At 44.8% G+C, this 19,024-nt stretch overlaps 1 protein-coding gene across 4 annotated transcripts in view; it reads right to left on the bottom strand.

The window, feature by feature from the left end:
• Positions 1–17,379, bottom strand: part of col17a1a (collagen, type XVII, alpha 1a) — a 124,367-nt gene extending 106,988 nt beyond the window's left edge. For 3 of the 4 annotated variants that reach the window (XM_041210478.1, XM_041210476.1, XM_041210475.1), the window contains exons 1-8: positions 17,278–17,379; positions 9,501–9,566; positions 9,158–9,220; positions 7,465–7,509; positions 5,774–5,881; positions 4,281–4,400; positions 3,787–3,834; positions 151–186 (exon numbers count right to left, since the gene is read on the bottom strand). In XM_041210478.1, coding sequence (XP_041066412.1) covers positions 151–186; positions 3,787–3,834; positions 4,281–4,400; positions 5,774–5,881; positions 7,465–7,509; positions 9,158–9,220; positions 9,501–9,566; positions 17,278–17,284 — 493 coding nt within the window. In that variant the 5' untranslated portion in view covers positions 17,285–17,379. Of the gene's footprint in view, positions 1–150; positions 187–3,786; positions 3,835–4,280; positions 4,401–5,773; positions 5,882–7,464; positions 7,510–9,157; positions 9,221–9,500; positions 9,567–17,054; positions 17,062–17,277 lie in introns of those variants that run through there. The other variant, XM_041210477.1, reaches the window with a different exon arrangement.
• Positions 17,380–19,024: the final 1,645 nt, after the last annotated feature.

A 19,024-nucleotide genomic window follows, 5' to 3' on the forward strand; every position in this document is an offset into this window, starting at 1 on the left:
TCACAATCCGCTTCTTTTTCTGAGTCCTGTTCTGTGTTGTGACCTCAGGATGGGATACAGCAGCTACAGATCGCACTATGATTTTGTTGGGCAAAGAAATAGACTGGACTCTGAATCAACCATTGAGAAGCAGGGAAGGTGTAGTCTTACCTCGACTCTGACTCCTTCCTCTGGTTTGTGAAGTACCTGAGAAGCAGCAAAAAGACATCAGTTAGTATAGAGCATTGCAGCTCAGGACAGATGCTGGGGAGAGAGGATATCCCAGAGGCATCAAGGACAGAATCATGTGGCTAGAGCTAAGGAAGAAAAAAAGTGCAACTACATTGCTCAGTGTAGTCTATAGGCCACTAACTAATGAGAAGGATGTAGAACAACAAATTTGCATGGAAATTACAGAAAATTGCAAGAATTATGGAGTAGTTATAGTGGAGGACTTAAATTATCTGAATCTAGACTGGGATAGTAGTAGTGTAAAGATCAGAGGGGGGCAAGAGTTCTTCGAATGTGTTCAAGAGAATTTTCTACAGCAGTTTCTTTCCAATCCAATGAGAAATGAAGCACTGTAGGCCAGGTTCTTGGGAATGAGGAGGGCCAAGTAGATCAAAGCCAGAAATATCCCCCCATTGGGGGGGTTGTGCGGGGGCGGGTGCGAACCCGATCGGGGCCGGGCCGCCATTTTACATGGGTGGGCCAGTTAAGGCCCGCCCAGTGTGTCGCTCACCCGGAAGTGTTGAGGTGCCTCAGGGAGATTTGTTTCAGTGTTAAACTTTTAAATAAAGGATTTTTAAACTTTTGAAACATGTCCCCTCACGTGACAGTGAAACCTCAATCCGCTGGTGGATGAGGTTCCATGAAATATGTGAAGGCTGCCTGAAGGTTGGACGGGCAGCTTGTTTACTTGTTTTAATTAGTTTTTAACAGGCCTTAATAAGCCTTTGAAAGTTCAGCGGGCGCACAGCCGAACTGAAAATCTAAATGACGTGCAGTGACATCGGGACGCACGCCCAACGTCACCCCATGTCATTTTATGAGTCACTCGCCGATGGGAAAATGCTGCCCCAAGTATACCATAAGGTTAAGGCTGGCTCTAGAAAAGGACAGCGTAATCCAGCATAAGAATAATTAACTGTAGGAAAGCCAACTTCAATGGGGTAAGAACAGATCCAGACCAGATAAATTGGAATCAAAGTTTTGCAGGCAAAACTGTGACTGAATAATGGGCTGTCTTTAAAGAAGAGATAGTTCAAGTACAGTCAAAATATATTTCCATGAAGAGGAAAGGTAGGGCAAACAAATCCAGAGCTCCCTGGATGAAATAAGAGATAGAGATTAAGGTAAATCAGAAAAAAATGTGCTTATGACAGATATCAGGTGAATAATACAATGAGAACCAAGCTGAACATAGAAGGCTCAAAAGGAATTGAAAAAGAAAATAAGAGAAGCGAAGGGAGAGTATGAGAAGAGACTGCCAGTTAACATAAAAGGAAATCCAAAAGTCTTCTATAGGCATATAAATAATAAAAAGTTGGTAAGAGGAGAAATAGGGCTGATTAGGGAACAAATAGGGAATTTACAAATGGAAGCAGGGAGCATGGGTGAAATATTAAATGAATACTTTGCATTTGTCTTTACCAAGGAAGAAGATGCTACCCAGACAATGGCGAAAAAGGAAGTTCAGGCACTAGGTGGGTTTAAAATTGGTAAGGAGGCGTATTGGGTCAGCAGTCTGTACTTAGGGTTGATAAGGCACCAGGACCAGTGATGCTTCCAAGAATACTGAAGGAAGTGAGAATGAAAATTCCAGAGGCACTGGCCATAATTTTCCAATTTTCCTTCGACTCAGAAATGCTGCCAATGGACTGGAGAATTGCAAATGTTCAAAAAAGGGTATAAGGAAAAGCCCAGAAGGTACAGACTGGACATTCCAGATTAACCTCAGTGGTGGGAAAGCTTTTAGAAACAATAATTAGGGACAAAATTAATATTCACTTGAGCAAATATGGGTTAATTAAGAAAAGCCAGCATGGATTTATTAAGGGCAAATCATAGCTAACTTGCTTGAGTTTTCGATGAGCGTTGTTGAGGGTAATGTTGTTGATATGGTGCACATGGACTTCCAAAAAGTATTTGATAAGATGCCATACAACAAACTTGTGAGCAATGTTGGAGGTCAGGGAATAAAAGGAACAGGAGCAACATGGATACAAAATTGGCTGAGTGACAAGAAGCAGAGAATAATGGTTAATGAATGTTTTTCAGACTGGAGGAAGGTTTGTAGTGGAGTTCCCCAGGGATCGGGGTTAGGACTCCTGCTCTTCCTCATCTATGTTAATGATCTAGACTTTTGTGTACAGGACATAATTTAAAATTTTGTGGATTTTACAAAATTCGGAAGCATTGTGAGCTGTGAGGAAGATAGTGTAGAGCTTCAAAACTACACAGACAAGTTGGTGGAATGGGCAGACAAGTGGCAGATGAAATTTGATACAGAGAAGTATAAAGTGATTAATTTTGGTAGGAAGAATACAGGGAGATGATATAATATAACAGGTACAATTCTAAAGGGGGTGCAGGACGAGAGGGACCTGGGTGTATCCATGTATAAATCATTGACGGTGGACAGACAGGTTGCCAGAGCAGTTAATAAAGCAAACTATGCTTTATCAATAGGGTACAAAAGGAAGGAAGTTGCGTTAATCCTTTATAAAACACTGGTTCAGCCTTAACTGGAGTATTGTGTCCAGTTCTAGGCACCACATTTTAAGAAGGATGTGAAAGCATTAGGGAGGGTGCAGAAAAAGTTCACAAGAATGGTTCCAGGGTTGAGGAACTTCAATATTGTAGATTGGAGAAGTTGGGACTGATTTCCTTGGGGAAGAGAAGGTTGAGAGGAAATTTGATAGAGATATTCAAAAACATGAAGGGCTGGACGGAGTAGATTGGTGGACCTATTGACAACCAGAGGAGACAGATTTAAGGTAATTGGCAAAAGAAGCAACGTAGTCAGTGGCTGGAATCTGGAATGCACTGCCTGAGAAAGTGGTGGAGGCAGATTCAATTGAGGCATTCAAAAAGGAATAGAATGATTATCTGAAAAGGAAATAAATTGCAGGGTTACAGCAAAAAGATGAGTGGAACTCGGTGAATTGCACCTTCAGGCCAAATGGCCTCTTTCGGTGCTGTAGCCATTCTATCATTATATGATCTTTCGTACTGCACAGGTTAGATACAGAGTAAACCTCCCTCTACAATGTCCCCATCAAACACTCCCAGGGCAGGTACAGCATGGGGTTAGATACAGAGTAAAGCTTCCTCTACACTGTCCCCATCAAACACTCCCAGGGCAGGTACAGCACGGGGTTAGATACAGAGTAAAGCTCCATCTACACTGCCCCCATCAAATGCTCCCAGGGGCAGGTACAGTACGGGATTAGATACAGAGTAAAGCTCCCTCTACACTGTCCCCATCAAATGCTCCCAGGACAGGTACAGCACGGGGTTAGATACAGAGTAAAACTCCCTCTACACTGTCCCCATCAAATACTCCCAGGGCAGGTACAGCACAGGGTTTAGATACAGAGTAAAGCTCCCTCTACACTGTCCCCATCAAACACTCCCAGGACAGGTACAGCACAGGGTTAGATACAGAGTAAAACTCCCTCTACACTGTCCCCATCAAACACTCTAATGCTGGAGAAGGGGGTAGCACCCTCCTCTATACTTGGGATCTTGCATGGTTAGTGTTTACTGGTTAATCAGAAGAGAATGAAAGTTTGATATTCTTACTGAATTCTTTTCGTGAGAATTCTGGGGAGGAATTTCCACTGGAACTCCCTGCAAAAAAAGAATGTTCATTTCAGGTAGCCTTGCAATATGCAACACTCATCAGCCTGACTGCCTCTTGCTCTCCCTGCCTCTCCCTCTCTCTGTTTTTCTCTCTTTCCCTCTCTCTGTTTCTCTCTCTCCCTCTCTCTGTCTTTGTTTTGCTCTCTTTCTCTGTCCCTCTCTCTGCCTCTGTCTCCTTTTCTCTCTGATTCTCTGTCTCTCACTCTCCCTATATCTCTCTGTCTGTCTGTCTCTCTCTCTCTCTCCCTGTCTCTCTCTCTTACTCTGTCTTTGCCAGTCTGTCTTTCTCTCTCCCTCTCTCTGTATGTCTCCTCTCTCTCCCTGATTCTGTCTCGCTCTCCCTCTATCTCTCTCTCTCTCTCTCTCCCTGTCTCTTTCTCTCTCATTGTCTCTCTCTCATCAGTCACAGTTACCTCTCCCTCCCCTGCACGTACCCTCATATCCTCCTCTCCGGCTGATGAATGTTTTCCGCTCCAAGGATGTTTCTGGTGAAATTGAAAGTGTTGAGCCTGGGAATCGGGTCCGGGAATATCCACTGGAGGTGCCTCGTCCCGCTGTTGGAAAATAAACCAGAATCATGGCATTAGTGCGATAAACATCTGCACCAAATCTCATCTCATTGATCAGACAGGATCTAGTCAGGACAGACAGACAGACTCTCAGGACATGCAGAGTCTGGGACAAGTGTTTATATTCATTCACAGGATGTGGGGTTCACTGGCTGGGCCAGCATTTATTGCCCATCCCTTGTTGCCCTTGAGAAGGTGATGGTGAGCTGCTTTCTTGAACCACTGCAGTCCATGTGGTGTAGGTCCAACTACAGTGCTGTTAGGGAGGGAGTTCCAGGATTTTGACCCAGCGGCAGTGAAGGAACGGCGATATATTTCCAAGTCAGGATGGTGAGGAACTTGGAGGGGTGGTGCTGTTCCCATGTGTCTGCTGCCCTTGTCCTTCTAGGTGGTAGTGGTCGTGGGTTTGGAAGGTGCTGTCTAAGGAGCCTTGGTGAATTCCTGCAGTGCATCTTGCAGGTGGTACACACTGCTGCTACTGTGCATCGGTGGTGGAGGGAGTGAATGTTTGTGGATGTGGCGCCAATCAATGGGGCTGCTTTGTCCTGGATGGTGTTGAGCTTCTTGAGTCTTGTGGGAGCTGCATTCAGCCAGGCAAGTGGGGAGTATTCCATCACATTCCTGACTTGTGCCTTGTAGGTGCTGGACAGGCTTTGGGGAGTCAGGAGGTGAGTTACTTAGTGCAGGATTCCTAGCCTCCGACCTGCTCTTGTAGCCACAGTATTTATATGGCTGGTTCAGTTCAGTTTCTGGTCAATGGTAACCCCCAGGATGTTGATAGTGGGGAATTCAGTGATGGTAATGCCATTGAACGTCAAGGGGCAATGATTAAATTCTCTCTTGTTGGAGGTCATTGTCTGACACTTGTGTGGTGCGAATGCTACTTGATACTTGTCAGCCGTAGGTATCCGGGGGGCGGATAATAGTGTCGGGGTGGGGAGGGGAGTAACACTGTGTCAGGGTGCTCAGCGATGAGAAATAAGGAAGTGCCAGGAGTGTCAGTCTCATTCTCCAATACTGGAGATCAGACCCAACCCTAGGAGCAATTCTGCACTCATTCACTCCCTCCCTCCCTCAGTCTCCTTTCCTATCTTTATCTGTCTCTCTCCTTCTCACTCTCTTGCTCTTTCTTCCTCACTATCCCTCCTTCTCATTATCTCTCTCCACTGTCTCTCTCTTGCTCTCTTTCTCCATCTCACTAGCCCTCTCTCCATCTCTCTAACCATTAACCGTCTTTCTCTCATTCTCTTCCTTTTCTTGTCCATCTCTCTCTCTCTCTTAGTTGTGCTGCTCTCACCCCTGTGTCTCCCTCTATCTCTGTCCCTCTCTCCCCGCCCCTCACTCTCTGTGGTACTTACATGCACTGTGATAGCTGGTGTTAGTGGATGAAGTAATGTCCTCTGTTCCATATACTCCTGTGAGAACCTGGCGTCTAGAGGAGGAACCAGCACTACTGAAAGTGCTTCCTGCAGAAAACCCACAAAAGGCAAAATAAAGAGAAGAAACCATGTTTCAGCTACACAAAACCCTGGTTAGACCACAGCTGGAGCAGTGTATACAGTTCTGGGCATCACAGCATAGGAAGGGTATATTGGCCTTTGAAGGAATGCAGCAGAGATTCACCAGAATGTCACCAGGTCTTCAAGGGTTATATTATGAGGAGAGATTACATAAACTAGGCTTATCTTTCCTGAACTATAAATGACTAAAGGAATAGCTTCATTGAGATTTTTAAAATTTGAAAGATTAGAAATTGATAGGTTAGTGAGAAACTTTTTCTGCTGGTGGGAGAATCTAGGACAAGGAAGCATGACCTGAAAATCAGATTTAGACCATTCATGAGAGAAGTTAGGAAATGCCCCTTCACACAAAGAGTGGGAGATGTCTTTGACACAAAGCAGTAGATACACAATTAATCATTTTAACTCTGAGATTGACAGATTTTTAACTCGGTGTTAAGGGTTACATAGAAACATAGAAAATAGGAGCAGGAGTAGGTCATTCCGCCCTTCAAGCCTCTCCGCCATTCATTAGGATCATGGCTGATCCTCTATTTCTATCTAGGGAACCAAGGCAGGTGCAAAGAGTTGATACAGATCAGCTATGATCTCACTGAATGGTGGAGCAGGCTCAAGGGGCTGAATGGCCTCCTCCTGTTCCAGTGTTCTTAAACCTCACTAAGGAAAGCCTGAAGGGGAAGCCCGGTGGAGGGGAGAGTGAGAGAGAGGTCCACGGGTGTCAAATCTTGGGAAAGAATGATTTGGAGAGGGGCACTGTGATCGGAGTCAGGATTTCAGCAAATGCGGCTGGAGAGAGGAGAGAGACAAAAATTCAGAGATCGGACGGTTGATAAAATAGAAACACAAGGAAGGGGGTAATGGAGGGAGGGATGGGTGGAGAGTCACAGAGAGACAGATTGAGCAAGTTATCCACTGAGATAAACAGAGAGAGAGGAACAAAGAGTAACAGAGCAACAGAAGGATGGGAACAGAGAGTCAGAGAGAAAGAGGGAGAGACAGAAGAACAGAGAGTGGTAGACTATGAGAAAGTGGATGAGAGAGAGAGATAGAGGGAGAGAGAGAGAGAGAGAGAGAGAGAGAGAAAATGCAAATGTGTGATAAGGAATCAGTGTACGGCCCTCAGTCACCTGTACCCTCAATTCTCCTGGTCTCCCTACAGTCTCAGATTGTGTTTGGAAGCCTGTCAATCCCAAAGAAATCCTTTTGTCTCCAGCTAACTCAAGAAATTTCTGATATTCCCATTTCCCAATGGTACCCAATTCTTCCATTATCCAGGATAAGCCTTTCAAGACACTCAGACACACAGCCAGACACAAACACAGCCACACACATGCTCATACACTCATAATCACTCAGACATACACACGCATCCTGTCAGCATGACACTGACATCCCATCCCTCCTGAACTGTAGCTAGCATATCCCTCCCCAGGACAGTCATTTCCTTGTTTGCCCCAGTGCAGGAGCAGGACCACGGAATCTCCATCCAGTATATCTCATTATCCCAAGGCCTGTGCAGAGTTACTCACGTGGTGGAAGTGAGGTCAGTTTTGAGGTTATCACCTCCGTGACAGCTGCAAGAGAAGAGCGAACAACTTAACAACAACCTACATTTATATAGCGTCTTTAACATAGAAACGCATCCCAAGACTGCTTTAAAGCAGTGTTATTAAACTTGACATCAAGCCACTTAAGGAGATATTAGATCAAAAGACGAAATCTTGATCAAAGAGGTATGTTTTTAAGATGTGTCTTCAAGGCAAAGAGAGATATGAAGTATGAAGAGGCAGTGAGTGTAAAGAGCGAATTCCAGAACTTAGGGCCCTGCGAGCTTGAAGGCATGGCCACCAATGGTGGAGCGACTAAAATTGGTAATGCACCAGAGGCCAGAATGGGAGCAGTGCAGAGATCTGAGGATTGTAGCGCTGGAGGAGATTACAGAAAAAGGGAGGGGCAAGGCCGTGGAGACATTTGAAAACAAGGATGAGCATTGCAAACTCTTGGTATTGCCGATCTGGGAGCCAATGTAGGTCAGTGAGCACAGATTGGTGAATGGGACTTTCAGTGAGTTAGGACACAGGCAGAGTTTTGGAGGTGCTCAAGTTTACATAGCGTTAAAGATGGGAAACTGGCCAGCAGCACATCAAAACATTCAAGTACAGAGTTAACAAAAGTTAACAATCAGTTACTGATTAAAGTCAAAGTTGACATGACTCAGCATCATATGATAAAGCCAGGTAGCAATAGCTGATAAACAACACTCCAAGCCACCAGACTTGTGGCTCAAAGCTGGCTGTTTGTGGCTTAGACTCACTATGGGCAGAATTTTCCTGTCAGCAAGCGGGGGTGGGGTCCGCTCGCTGACGCATAAAATGACGCACGGTGTCATGGCGCCCTACTTAAATTTTCAGGAAGGCGGGAGCACAGCAAAATCAGTTGTGCGCCCGCCGACCTGTCAATGGGCGGGATGAGGTTTCATGTAGGTTTTAAAAAACTTAAAGTTTTTAAAAAAGTTATAGACATGTCCCAACTCATGTGACAGTGTCACATGAAGGGATATTTCAGGGATTTTAAAAAAAAATAATTTGTACAGTAGAGACGATCTCCCTGAGGCAGCACTTAGCCTCAGGGAGATGAGTGCGCTCTTTTGTGCATTTTTGCGAAAGATCGCACTCTCAGGTTTAGGGAATTCCCCCCCCCCCACCCACTCAGGGAGCGCATAGCGCTTCTGTGCGGAAGTTTCGTTGGGCAGGCCTTAATTGATCCGCCCACGTAAAATGGGGCACCGATTGGAGGCGCGCCTTTGCACGCCCACACTTCAACTTCCCCCCAACGGGGGGAAAATCCTGCCCTATGTTTCCTGTGTTTCAGGTGGATGTGAACTCCCCTGAGTGATTGATTGATGCTTTAATTTGCTGAAACCACAAGTCAAGCTGTGGATTGGGAAAGTGTGACAGGTATCACCAGCAGTCAGTGACAATCTGTAGCAGGTCAGTGTGCCCAATAATGATCTCCTGGGGTCAGCAAGAACTATTTAATTTAGGGAATGTTACTGACTCAGGTCTGAGAAAAAAGGTTACATGTTGTCTCACTGTACTCTGACAGCCTCACCTTACCCCTTACAGAGCCCACTCATTGACCCATTGGGCAGACCAACTTCCTCAAAATGACCCCACCGTTCCTCTTCATTGCTCCCAGCACCCACAGCGAATGTGTTCTTACCACTGTCTGAGTAGTTTCCTCCGCCCATCGTCCTGTTTCTGCCATTCTCTATTTCAAAGATACCTGTTAGGGAGTTGGAGATAAGTGGGGTTAGCGCCAGATCAGAGCAATGTATCCATATCAGAGACTCGCACATATTCAGGCAATCCCAGGAGTCACTCTGGATGCAAGCTGACACTCCAGGTCAAGATTGTATCCCATGTGCGATCTACCACCCTACATGTTGCAAATTCTGCTTCAACTATTCAATGTTCCTTTCAGTTTTTCCAGTAGTTGGCTTCAGATGTGGCTTGTTTTATACAGTACTCCCAGGACAAAATCTGAAAAAGCACAGCCTGCTTACCGCTGTCCATGTAATCTTCGTGATTCAACTTCTGATAATTTCCTACACGATTCATTTCATAGTCAGCTGTAGAGAAAGAGAAAAAAAACATTAAAAATTGGCAGGTGAGAAGAAAGGCAAATATTTAAACTGCATCTCCTTACATGTCTGAGTGTTTTATACACAATTATTAATGGAGGAATGTTGGCCAGAACATACAGCTCTTCATTAATGCCACACTCGCCAACAGACAGAGACTCTTGAGCTCAGGAACCCGAGGCAAGAAAGAATTTGCATTTCTATAGCACCTTTCACCACCCCAGGATGTCCCAAAGTGCCTCTCAGCCTTTGTATCTGGAGTACCTTTGAAGCGTTCTCACTCTTCTGCTATAGGAAATGCAATAGTTAGATGTAACTCTTTCGAGTACAAACACATTTCCATCTGTTCCTATTCAGATGAAGTTACATTGTTTCATAGTTTGCCATTGTGAGATTTGAACTCTTGATCTTGGGGTTACAAGCCCAGTACCATAACCACTTGGCTATTTAGGCCAAGCTAGCAACATGGCATCATGAGTGTGGACAACGAGCTGAAAGACGGGATTGGGCTGGATGGCTCTTTTTGGCTGGTGTAAGCATTTGGGCCAAATGGCCTCCTGCTGTGCCATAATCTATATTTCTTATAGTAAGGTCGCACAAAAAGAAATGAGATAATGAGCAAATCACCTATTTCAGAGATGTTGGTTGAGGGATAAAATATTGGCGCTGGGGGAACTTGCTGCTACTTTCTAATAGTAACCCAAGAATCTTTTATGATCTTCTGGGAGGACAGAGGGGGCCTCAGTTTAATGCCTCATTTGAAAGATTACCCCTCTGTTGGTAGTTTTAAAATCAATACTTTTAGTGTGACGACTATTGTATAGCCTGATTCAATAGATTATTTAAGATACTAAGCTAACATGGTCAGAAGCCATTTTGAATTAATTCAGGAGACATTTTAAAAACTAATCAGTTACCGTGTAATTGGAAACCGACCAGACATGATTGAACAAGTAGTGAGACTTGATTGTGTGACTGTTGAAGAATAAGTAATTAATTAATAAATGTATTGGTAAAGGCTGGTAATGTAACCTATAACAGAAAGTTTGTAATGTTTTACATTTTATAATAACATATAATTAACACTTGATTTAAAATGTTTTTTTATTCATTCACAGGATGTGGGCTTCACTGGTTGGGCCAGCATTTATTGCCCATCCCTAATTGTCCCGAAGAAGGTGGTGGTGAATTGCAATCCATGTGGTGTAACCACACCCACAGTTTTGTTAGGGAGGGAGTTCCAGGATTTTGACCCAGCGACAGTGAAGGAACAGTGATATATTTCCAATTCTGGATGGTGAGTGTCTTGGATGGGAACTTTCAGGTGGTGGTGTACTAATATACCAGTCTGGAAAGATAAGCTGTGCTAAATCCAAAACATTCATGACCTTGGGAGGTTACGTGAAGATGGATGAAGAATAAGATATTATTCCAGTATGAAACATTTTGAGTAGACCCATTGTATTACTGCATGGGAAGATGTTCACATGTGTCAGGAACCAATTATAAATCGGCAGATGGTTAAGTTAACTAATTATTGCTTGACAGTTAGGCTAATTCAAGGTAAGAAAATGTGAGCTGAGAGTATAAAAATGAAGGTTTTGGGAAGTAGTTTTGTTAGCATGTTATCCACGTACTGAGTGACCAGAGAGTGATCATCACCCCCTGCCTTTGGCCTGATCACCCAAGGAAGCTGTGAAAAGTCTGTTTAGTTGTTAAGTTTTTCCCTTTTACTGTTAATTGAAACTTTGTCTCTATCTTTTTAACTTGTTATCTTTCTACCTTTTAATTGACAATAAATCTTTTGAATTCACCACTTGAAGTGTTCGGTCTTGCCTGAAGGTTAAGTCTAATGGGAACCAAATGATTCATTAAATAATTCACAATTGGAGATTTATTGCAAATGAGTTGTACTCCATAAACCAAATTCTATATCTCTGATAGTGCAGCACTCTCTCAATACTGACCCTCTAACAGTGCAGTACTTCCTCAGTAGTGACCCTCTGATAGTGCAGCATTCTCTCAATGCTGACCCTCCAACAGTGCAGTAGTTCCTCAGTACTGACCCTCTGACAGTGCAGCACTCCCTCAGTACTGACCCTCTGACAGTGCAGCACTCCCTCAGTACTGACCCTCCGACAGTGCAGCACTCCCTCAATATTGACCCTCTGACAGTGCAGCACTCCCTCAGTGCTGACCCTCTGACAGTGCAGCTCTCCCTCACTACTGTATTGGGAGTGTCCGTATGGATTTCGAGCTGAGGTCCTGGAGTGGGACTTGAATCCACAACCTTCTGACTCAGAGGGGAAAGTGCTACCCACTGAACACAGCTGACTCCACAGCCCAGCCGACGGTGCTGGACTTCAGAAAATCAGCAGGCCAAGGAGCAATGGGGTAGAAATTGAATGGAAATATGCAGAGAATGAGCAGATTGGAATGGGACAGAAAACCCTGGCAGCAGAATTTCACCTGGTGCTCCTGATTCCCAGGGTTAACTCCCAGTAGCAGCAGCTGCAGAGGTGCCAGCACATTCCAAGAGAGGGAAGCTGAATAGGGCCAACAATCCCAACAGCTCACTTGGTGAGGCTGGAAAACTACAGAAAGTAACTTTACTGTTTTCCGATTATCCACAGAGAGATTTCCGCCCAATTCCACCCTGCTCTCTAATTACAGGAGGATTCTGTTTAATCGCTTTTTATCACAGAGCTTTGCTTTCATTTTTATGGTGCACAGTAATTGCTCCTGGAAACAAAACAACTATCAAATTCAAACCCATGAAACGCTTCTCACATCTTCTCTGGACAGAATGATCTGCGCTTTAGTCTAAGAATCAAAATACCCACATTTTGAGCTTCTGTTGGAACATGTGTTAATATGAAACTACCTGTGCTTGATGTGAGGGTGAATGAGCCAAACATTTATGAAATGGAGAGTCCCACATTATTTTGCCCAGTCAGCAAGTAAGGAAGAGAAAGAGAGGGAGGGAGCAAAGGAGTGAGAATCGGAAGAGAGGGAGTGAGAAGGGAGGAAGGAAGGGAGGGAGAGATAGAGGAGGCAGTAGGGGGGGAATGAAGAGGGAGAGATGGTGACTGTGGGACTGCAAGTGACTGCATAAATTTATCCTACCACTATCTTCGCTAAAATTAGCTAACTCGACATCTGCCTAGGCAAGACACTGTCTGTATGTTTCAGGATTACATCAGCTACTGCATTTAGTAAGTCAGAAATCATTCTGAGTTCGAATCAGAGAATCACTGAATCACAGAATGTTACTGCGCAGGAGGCCCTACAGACCATCGTGTCTGCACCGGCTCTCCGAATGAGCATTATGACCTAGTGCCATTCTCCTGCCTTTTCCTCAAAACCCTGCACATTGTTTCTATTCAAATAATCATCTAATGCCCTCATGGATGCCTCGATTGAACCTACCTCCATGGCATTTCCAGGCAGTGCATTCCAGACTCGAACCACTTGTGTGAAAAAGTTTTTTCTCACATCACATTTGCTTCTTTTGCAAATCACTTTAAATCTGTGCTCTCTCGTTCTTTATCCTTTTATGAATGAGAACAATTTCTCCCTATCTACTCTGTCCAGCCCTCTCATGACTTTGAACGTCTCTTTCAAATCTCCCCTTGAACAGTCCCAACCTCTTCAATCTATCTTCATAACTGAAGTTTCTCATCCCTGGAACCATTCTTGTAAACTTCTTCTGCACTGTCTTCAACGCATTCACATCCTTTCAATACTATGGCGCCCAAAACTTTACACAATAGATCAACTCACATACTGATCCATGGAGAACTCTACTACTAATCTTCCTCCAGTCCAAAAAATAATCATTAACCATTACTCTCTGTTTCTTGTCATTCAGCCAATTTTGTAGCCATGTTGCTACTGTCGCTTTTATTTCATGAGCTATAACTTTGCCCACAAGTGGCACTGTATCGAATGCCTTTTGGAAATCCACGTACACCACGTCAACAGCATTAGTGTTGGATTAGTATTAATGACCTAGGCCTTAGTGTACAGGGCATAATTTCATAGTTTGCAGATGATACAAAACTTGGAAGTAATGTGAACTATGAGGAGGACAATGTAGAACTTCAAAGGGACATAGACAGGTTGGTGGAGTGGGTAGACAGGTGGCAGATGAAGTTCAATGCGGAGAAATGTGAAGTGATCCATTTCAGTAGAAAGAACATGGGAAGACAGAATACATTTTTAAGGCAGAGCTAGATTGATTTTTGTTTAACAAGGGGATGAAAATTTATTGAGGGTAGGCAGGAATGTGGGGTGTTACATTCATATCAGCCATGATCTTATTGAATGGCGGAGCAGACTCGAGGGGCTGAATGGCCTACTCCTGGTCCTAATTCATATGTATGTACGTATATAAAATAAAGGGTACAACTCTATAGGGAGTGCAGAAGCAGAATGACCTGGGGGCATAAATCATTGGAGGTGACAGGACAGGTTGGGAGAGCAGTTAATAAAACATACAGTATCCTGGTCTTGATTAATAGGGACTTTGAGTACAAGAGCAAGTAGGTTATGCTGAATTTATATAAGACGCTAGTTTGGCTTCAACTGGAGCACTGCATCCAATTCTAGTCATGCACTTTAGGAAAGATGTGAAGGCATAAGAGAGGGTGCAGAAAAGATCCACGAGAATGGATCCAGGGATGAGAAACTTCAGTTATGAAGATAGACTGCAGAAGTTAGGATTCTTTTCCTTAGAGTAAAGAAGGTTGAGAGGAGACTGAATAGATGTATTCAAAATCTTGAGGGAGCTGGCTAGCGCAGATAGGGTGAAACTGTTCCCAGTTGTGAAAGGATTGAGAATGAAAGGGCACAGATTTAAAGCTATTGGCAAAAGAAGCAAAAGTGATATGAGGAGAAACTTTTTAAGCAGTGAGTGGTTAGGGTTTGGAATGCACTGCCCAAGAGTGGAGACGGGTTCAAATGAGACTTTCAGAAAGGAATTAGATTGTTATTTGCAAAGGAAGAATGCACAGGGTTATGGGGCGAAAATAGGGAATGGTAGTAAGTGAGTTGCTCTTTGGGAGAGCCAGTGCAGGCACGATGGGCCAAATGGCCTCCTTCTGCGCTGTAACAATTCTGTGATTGTGATTACCCTCATCAACCCTCTCTGTTACCTCTTCAAAAAACCTATGGTCAGTACTGAGTCTGCTATCACTCCTAGATCTCTTCCCTAACCAGTTCACACAATTCATCAAGTGTGTCCCCATAATTGTTTTCAAAGTATTATGCCCGTATTTATCTGTATTGAAACTCCTCTCAGTACATCTCCCTCTGCATTGATCCTTGGCTCAGGCTATGGCAGTATAGTGGTTATGTATCTGGACTAGTATTAATCCACATGACTGTGGGGTTTAACCAGAATACCCAGTCCCGTGACTGTATGACCTGATCCATCTCCCCTTTGTACATCCACCATTTCTATGTTGTTATCTGGATCTGCCTCTGTCCTGAGATTAAACAGCAACATTTCACAGCTCAGTGCTCAGAATGAAACTGTCAATCCAGTCAGAACACAAGATCAAACGAAGCAAGGAGTTTAAAATAACTGTAATTAAGTGAAGAAAGAGAGAGCAGTGAGACAGCGCAGGGTAATCAGGAGTCGGCCCATCCTGTGAGTGCCCACTGGTCTCACTCTTACCGGAGAGGATGGAGATTGAGGAAAATGTGTAATGTTAAAGGATATAGAAGGCTGCTTTCCTTAGTACAGTGATCAGTGTTTTCTGAAATATCCAGACCAGGAACATCCTCCAGTCCGTCCCAGGTCCATGCTGAGTCAGCTCAGTGAAAGTAGAATCATAGAATCATGCAGCACAGAAAGAGGCCATATGGCTCATTGTACTTGTGCCAGCTCTTTGAGAAAGCTATCCAATTAGTGGACCAATTAGTCCCACTGCCTTGCCTGTTCCCCTTATCCCTTGCAGGCAACAGATTCAAGATCACAATATCTCACTGCATAAAAATATTCTCCCAAGCACAGATCCTCCACCAAGCACAGATCCTTCACCAAGCAAGGACCCTCCACTAAGCACGGACCCTTCACCAAGCACGACCCTTCACTAAGCACAGACACTTCGCCAAGCATGGACCCTCCACCAAGCACGGACCCTTCATTAAGCACGAACCCTTCACCAAGCATGACCCTTCACTAAGCACAGACCGTCCACTAAGCACAGACCCTTTGCTAAGCACGGACCCTTCGCCAAACACGGACCCTCTACTAAGCACAGACCGTCCACTAAGAACAGACCCTTTGCCAAGCACAGACCCTCCACTATGCACAGACCCTTCACCAAGCACGGACCCTTCACTAATCACGGACCCTTCACTAATCACGGACCCTTCATCAAGCATGGACCCTTCACCAAGCACAGACCCTTCACAAGCACAGACCCTTCACCAAGCACAGACCCTTCACCAAGCACAGACCCTTCACCAAGCACAGACCCTTCACCAAGCACAGACCCTTCACCAAGCACAGACCCTTCACCAAGCATGGACCCTCTACTAAGCACAGACCCTTCACCAAACACGGACCCTTTGCCAAGCACAGACCCTTCACCAAGCATGAACCCTTCACCAAGCACGGACCCTCTACTAAGCACGGACCCTCTACTAAGCACGGACCCTCTACTAAGCACAGACCCTCCACTAAGCACGGACCCTCCACCAAGCATGGACCCTCCACCAAGCACGGACCCTTCACCAAGCACAGACCCTTCACCAAGCACAGGCCCTTCACCAAGCACAGGCCCTTCACCAAGCATGAACCCTTCACCAAGCACAGACCCTCTACTAAGCACAGACCCTCCACCAAGCATGGACCCTCCACCAAGCACGGACCCTTCAGCAAGCACAGACCCTTCACCAAGCACAGACCCTCCACCAAGCACGGACCCTTCACCAAGCACAGACCCTTCACCAAGCACGGACCCTTCACCAAGCACGGACCCTTCACCAAGCACGGACCCTTCACCAAGCACGGACCCTTCACCAAGCACGGGCCCTTCACCAAGCACAGACCCTTCACCAAGCACAGACCCTTCACCAAGCACAGACCCTCTACTAAGCACAGAACCTCCACCAAGCACTGACCCTTCACTAAACATGGACCCTTTGTCAAGCACAGACTCTCCACTAAGCACAGACTCTCCACTAAGCACAGACCCTTCACCAAACACAGACCCTTCACCAAACATGGACCTTTCACCAAGCACAGACCCTTCACCAAGCACGGATCCTCTACTAAGCACAGAACCTCCACCAAGCACGGACCCTTCACCAAGCACGGACCCTTCACCAAGCACGGACCCTTCACCAAGCACGGAACCTCCACCAAGCACAGACGCTCCACTAAGCACAGACCCATCAGATCACCTCATTAGAGCCAAAAAATTTCAAAGATCTGTTGAAATAAAGTAAACTTTGAAAACAAACCTTTCAGCTACAATGTAAAATGAAATGCATTAAATCTAAGTTCTAAACTCAATCTCATTGACTGATTCATAAATAAATACATAAAAAATTATTAAAACTTCAGGGAAATGTCCGATCAGCAACGTTTACAATGTTCTGAGCTGTACAGGTGGGACCCGCTCTCTGGACTCCAGATTACAAAATTCGTGAAGTTTTTGTAATTCTTTAATGAAATAGTTCCTACCTGCCATTCCGAGCTGAGTTATAGTCTGTGTGAGCTGCTGATTGTGCTGCTTTCTGCCTTTAACACCCCCTGCGTGTGAGAAGGTGTGAACACTGACTGATTCAATCGGAATGCCTTTCCCTTTACTTTAATTTAATAGCTCGAATCTGATTTGTGCCTGATTGGTCCTCTCATTGAGGTGAAGCCTAGGCAGGTTGGGAGTGACTAAAAGCCTCACCCAGATGAACAAACCTTCCCCTGAAGCTGCAGCTTTACAAACAGCCTCCCTGGCTGATTTCCAGCTTTGTGTGTCTAAAAGGAATTGTTACCTTATTCCCTGCCTCAAAGAAATCAACATACTCCTCCCCTCCCCACACACCCCCTCCCCTCCATAAGTAATAATGAATCCACCAGCTAGAGATGTCAACACTCTCTCCTCCAAAGCTGAGCATTGCAGACTGGATCAAGAGGTTGAGGGTCCATAAAGTGAAACCCACTCCTTTCTGCTAACTCTGTTAGGCACCAAAAGAGCATATATTCTGAGAGAATGTGGGGAAGTACGTAATTTTCTAAAATTCAGCAGTGTAGATGGGGCAGGTTGCTATTGTCTGGTGTCTGCTTAATTAACACATAAACTGCACTTCCCAAAAACCACACACACAGAGGTCAGGATGGGACTTTAATCTTGACTGTTATGAGGCCAGTACCATATTTTTTCTCTTCGACTCACTTCCTGTGCCTCTCTCATTCTCTTCTGTGTCTCTCTCACACTCTTTCCTGTCTCCATTACTCGCTTTCCTCTTTCTACACTGCCAGACAGACCCAACCAAACTCACAAACTATGTCCTCTTTCAGAATTGTCTGCATTTGGCACTGTCGATCACATTGTTCTCTCCATTACCTCTTCTCTGGGGCCTAGCTCAGCAGGAATGCCCTCGTTTTGTTCCACTCTCACCTAATTGTGGCCAGAGTAGCTTTATTATAGAATCAAACAGCAGAGGAGGATAAAAATTGCCTCATCAACACCTGTACCAGCTCTTTCAAAAGCTATCCAATTAATCCCATTCCCCACCCTAGTCTGCTGCCTTTACCTGATTTCAAGTTTTAAAATTTCTCAGAATATCACCCACCATCTGCTCTGTTCTAACAAACACTTTTCCAAGTTTTTCTCTGTAATTGTATTTCTTCATACCAGGCACCACCCTAACGAATCTGTCCTGTTCCCTCTCTGGAGGCCCAACATCCTTCCTACGATGGGGACACAATACAGCACACAGTCCTCTAACAGAGATCTTACTGAGGTTTTAGATTGGCTCACCTGAACCCCTTGTGTTTTATATTCTGTACCTCCATTATAAAACTAGAATTTCTTTAGCTTGTTTCATGGGCCTTATCTCCCTGAGGGGCTGCCTTTAATGTCCTGTGAACCTGTTCCCCAAATCCCTCTGCTCTTACCCAGCACTGACCCACTTCCATTCGCATTGTAATCACTGCCATTGAAATTCCTGCTGTTATTTTTTTTTACCCTCCATTCCACTCTGCGTTAACGGGGAAAAAAACAGACTAGCAGCAGAAAGGAAAAGACTAACTCATTCCACAAGGCTTTCCCATCCCTTGAATCTCTCCCTGGGAGGGTCCAACACTTGATGCAGCCACTCAACTCTGACTAAACTTCACAGGTCACTTACCCCCTCTCTCTCTTTGCAGCTCACTTCATGCCTGTAGTGAGTCCAAATGGTTTATCCCTGAACCTCCTTTTCCTGCTGTT

The sequence above is a fragment of the Carcharodon carcharias genome, chromosome 17 (genome assembly GCF_017639515.1).
Source record: "Carcharodon carcharias isolate sCarCar2 chromosome 17, sCarCar2.pri, whole genome shotgun sequence".
NCBI classification, from domain to species: Eukaryota; Metazoa; Chordata; class Chondrichthyes; order Lamniformes; family Lamnidae; genus Carcharodon; species Carcharodon carcharias.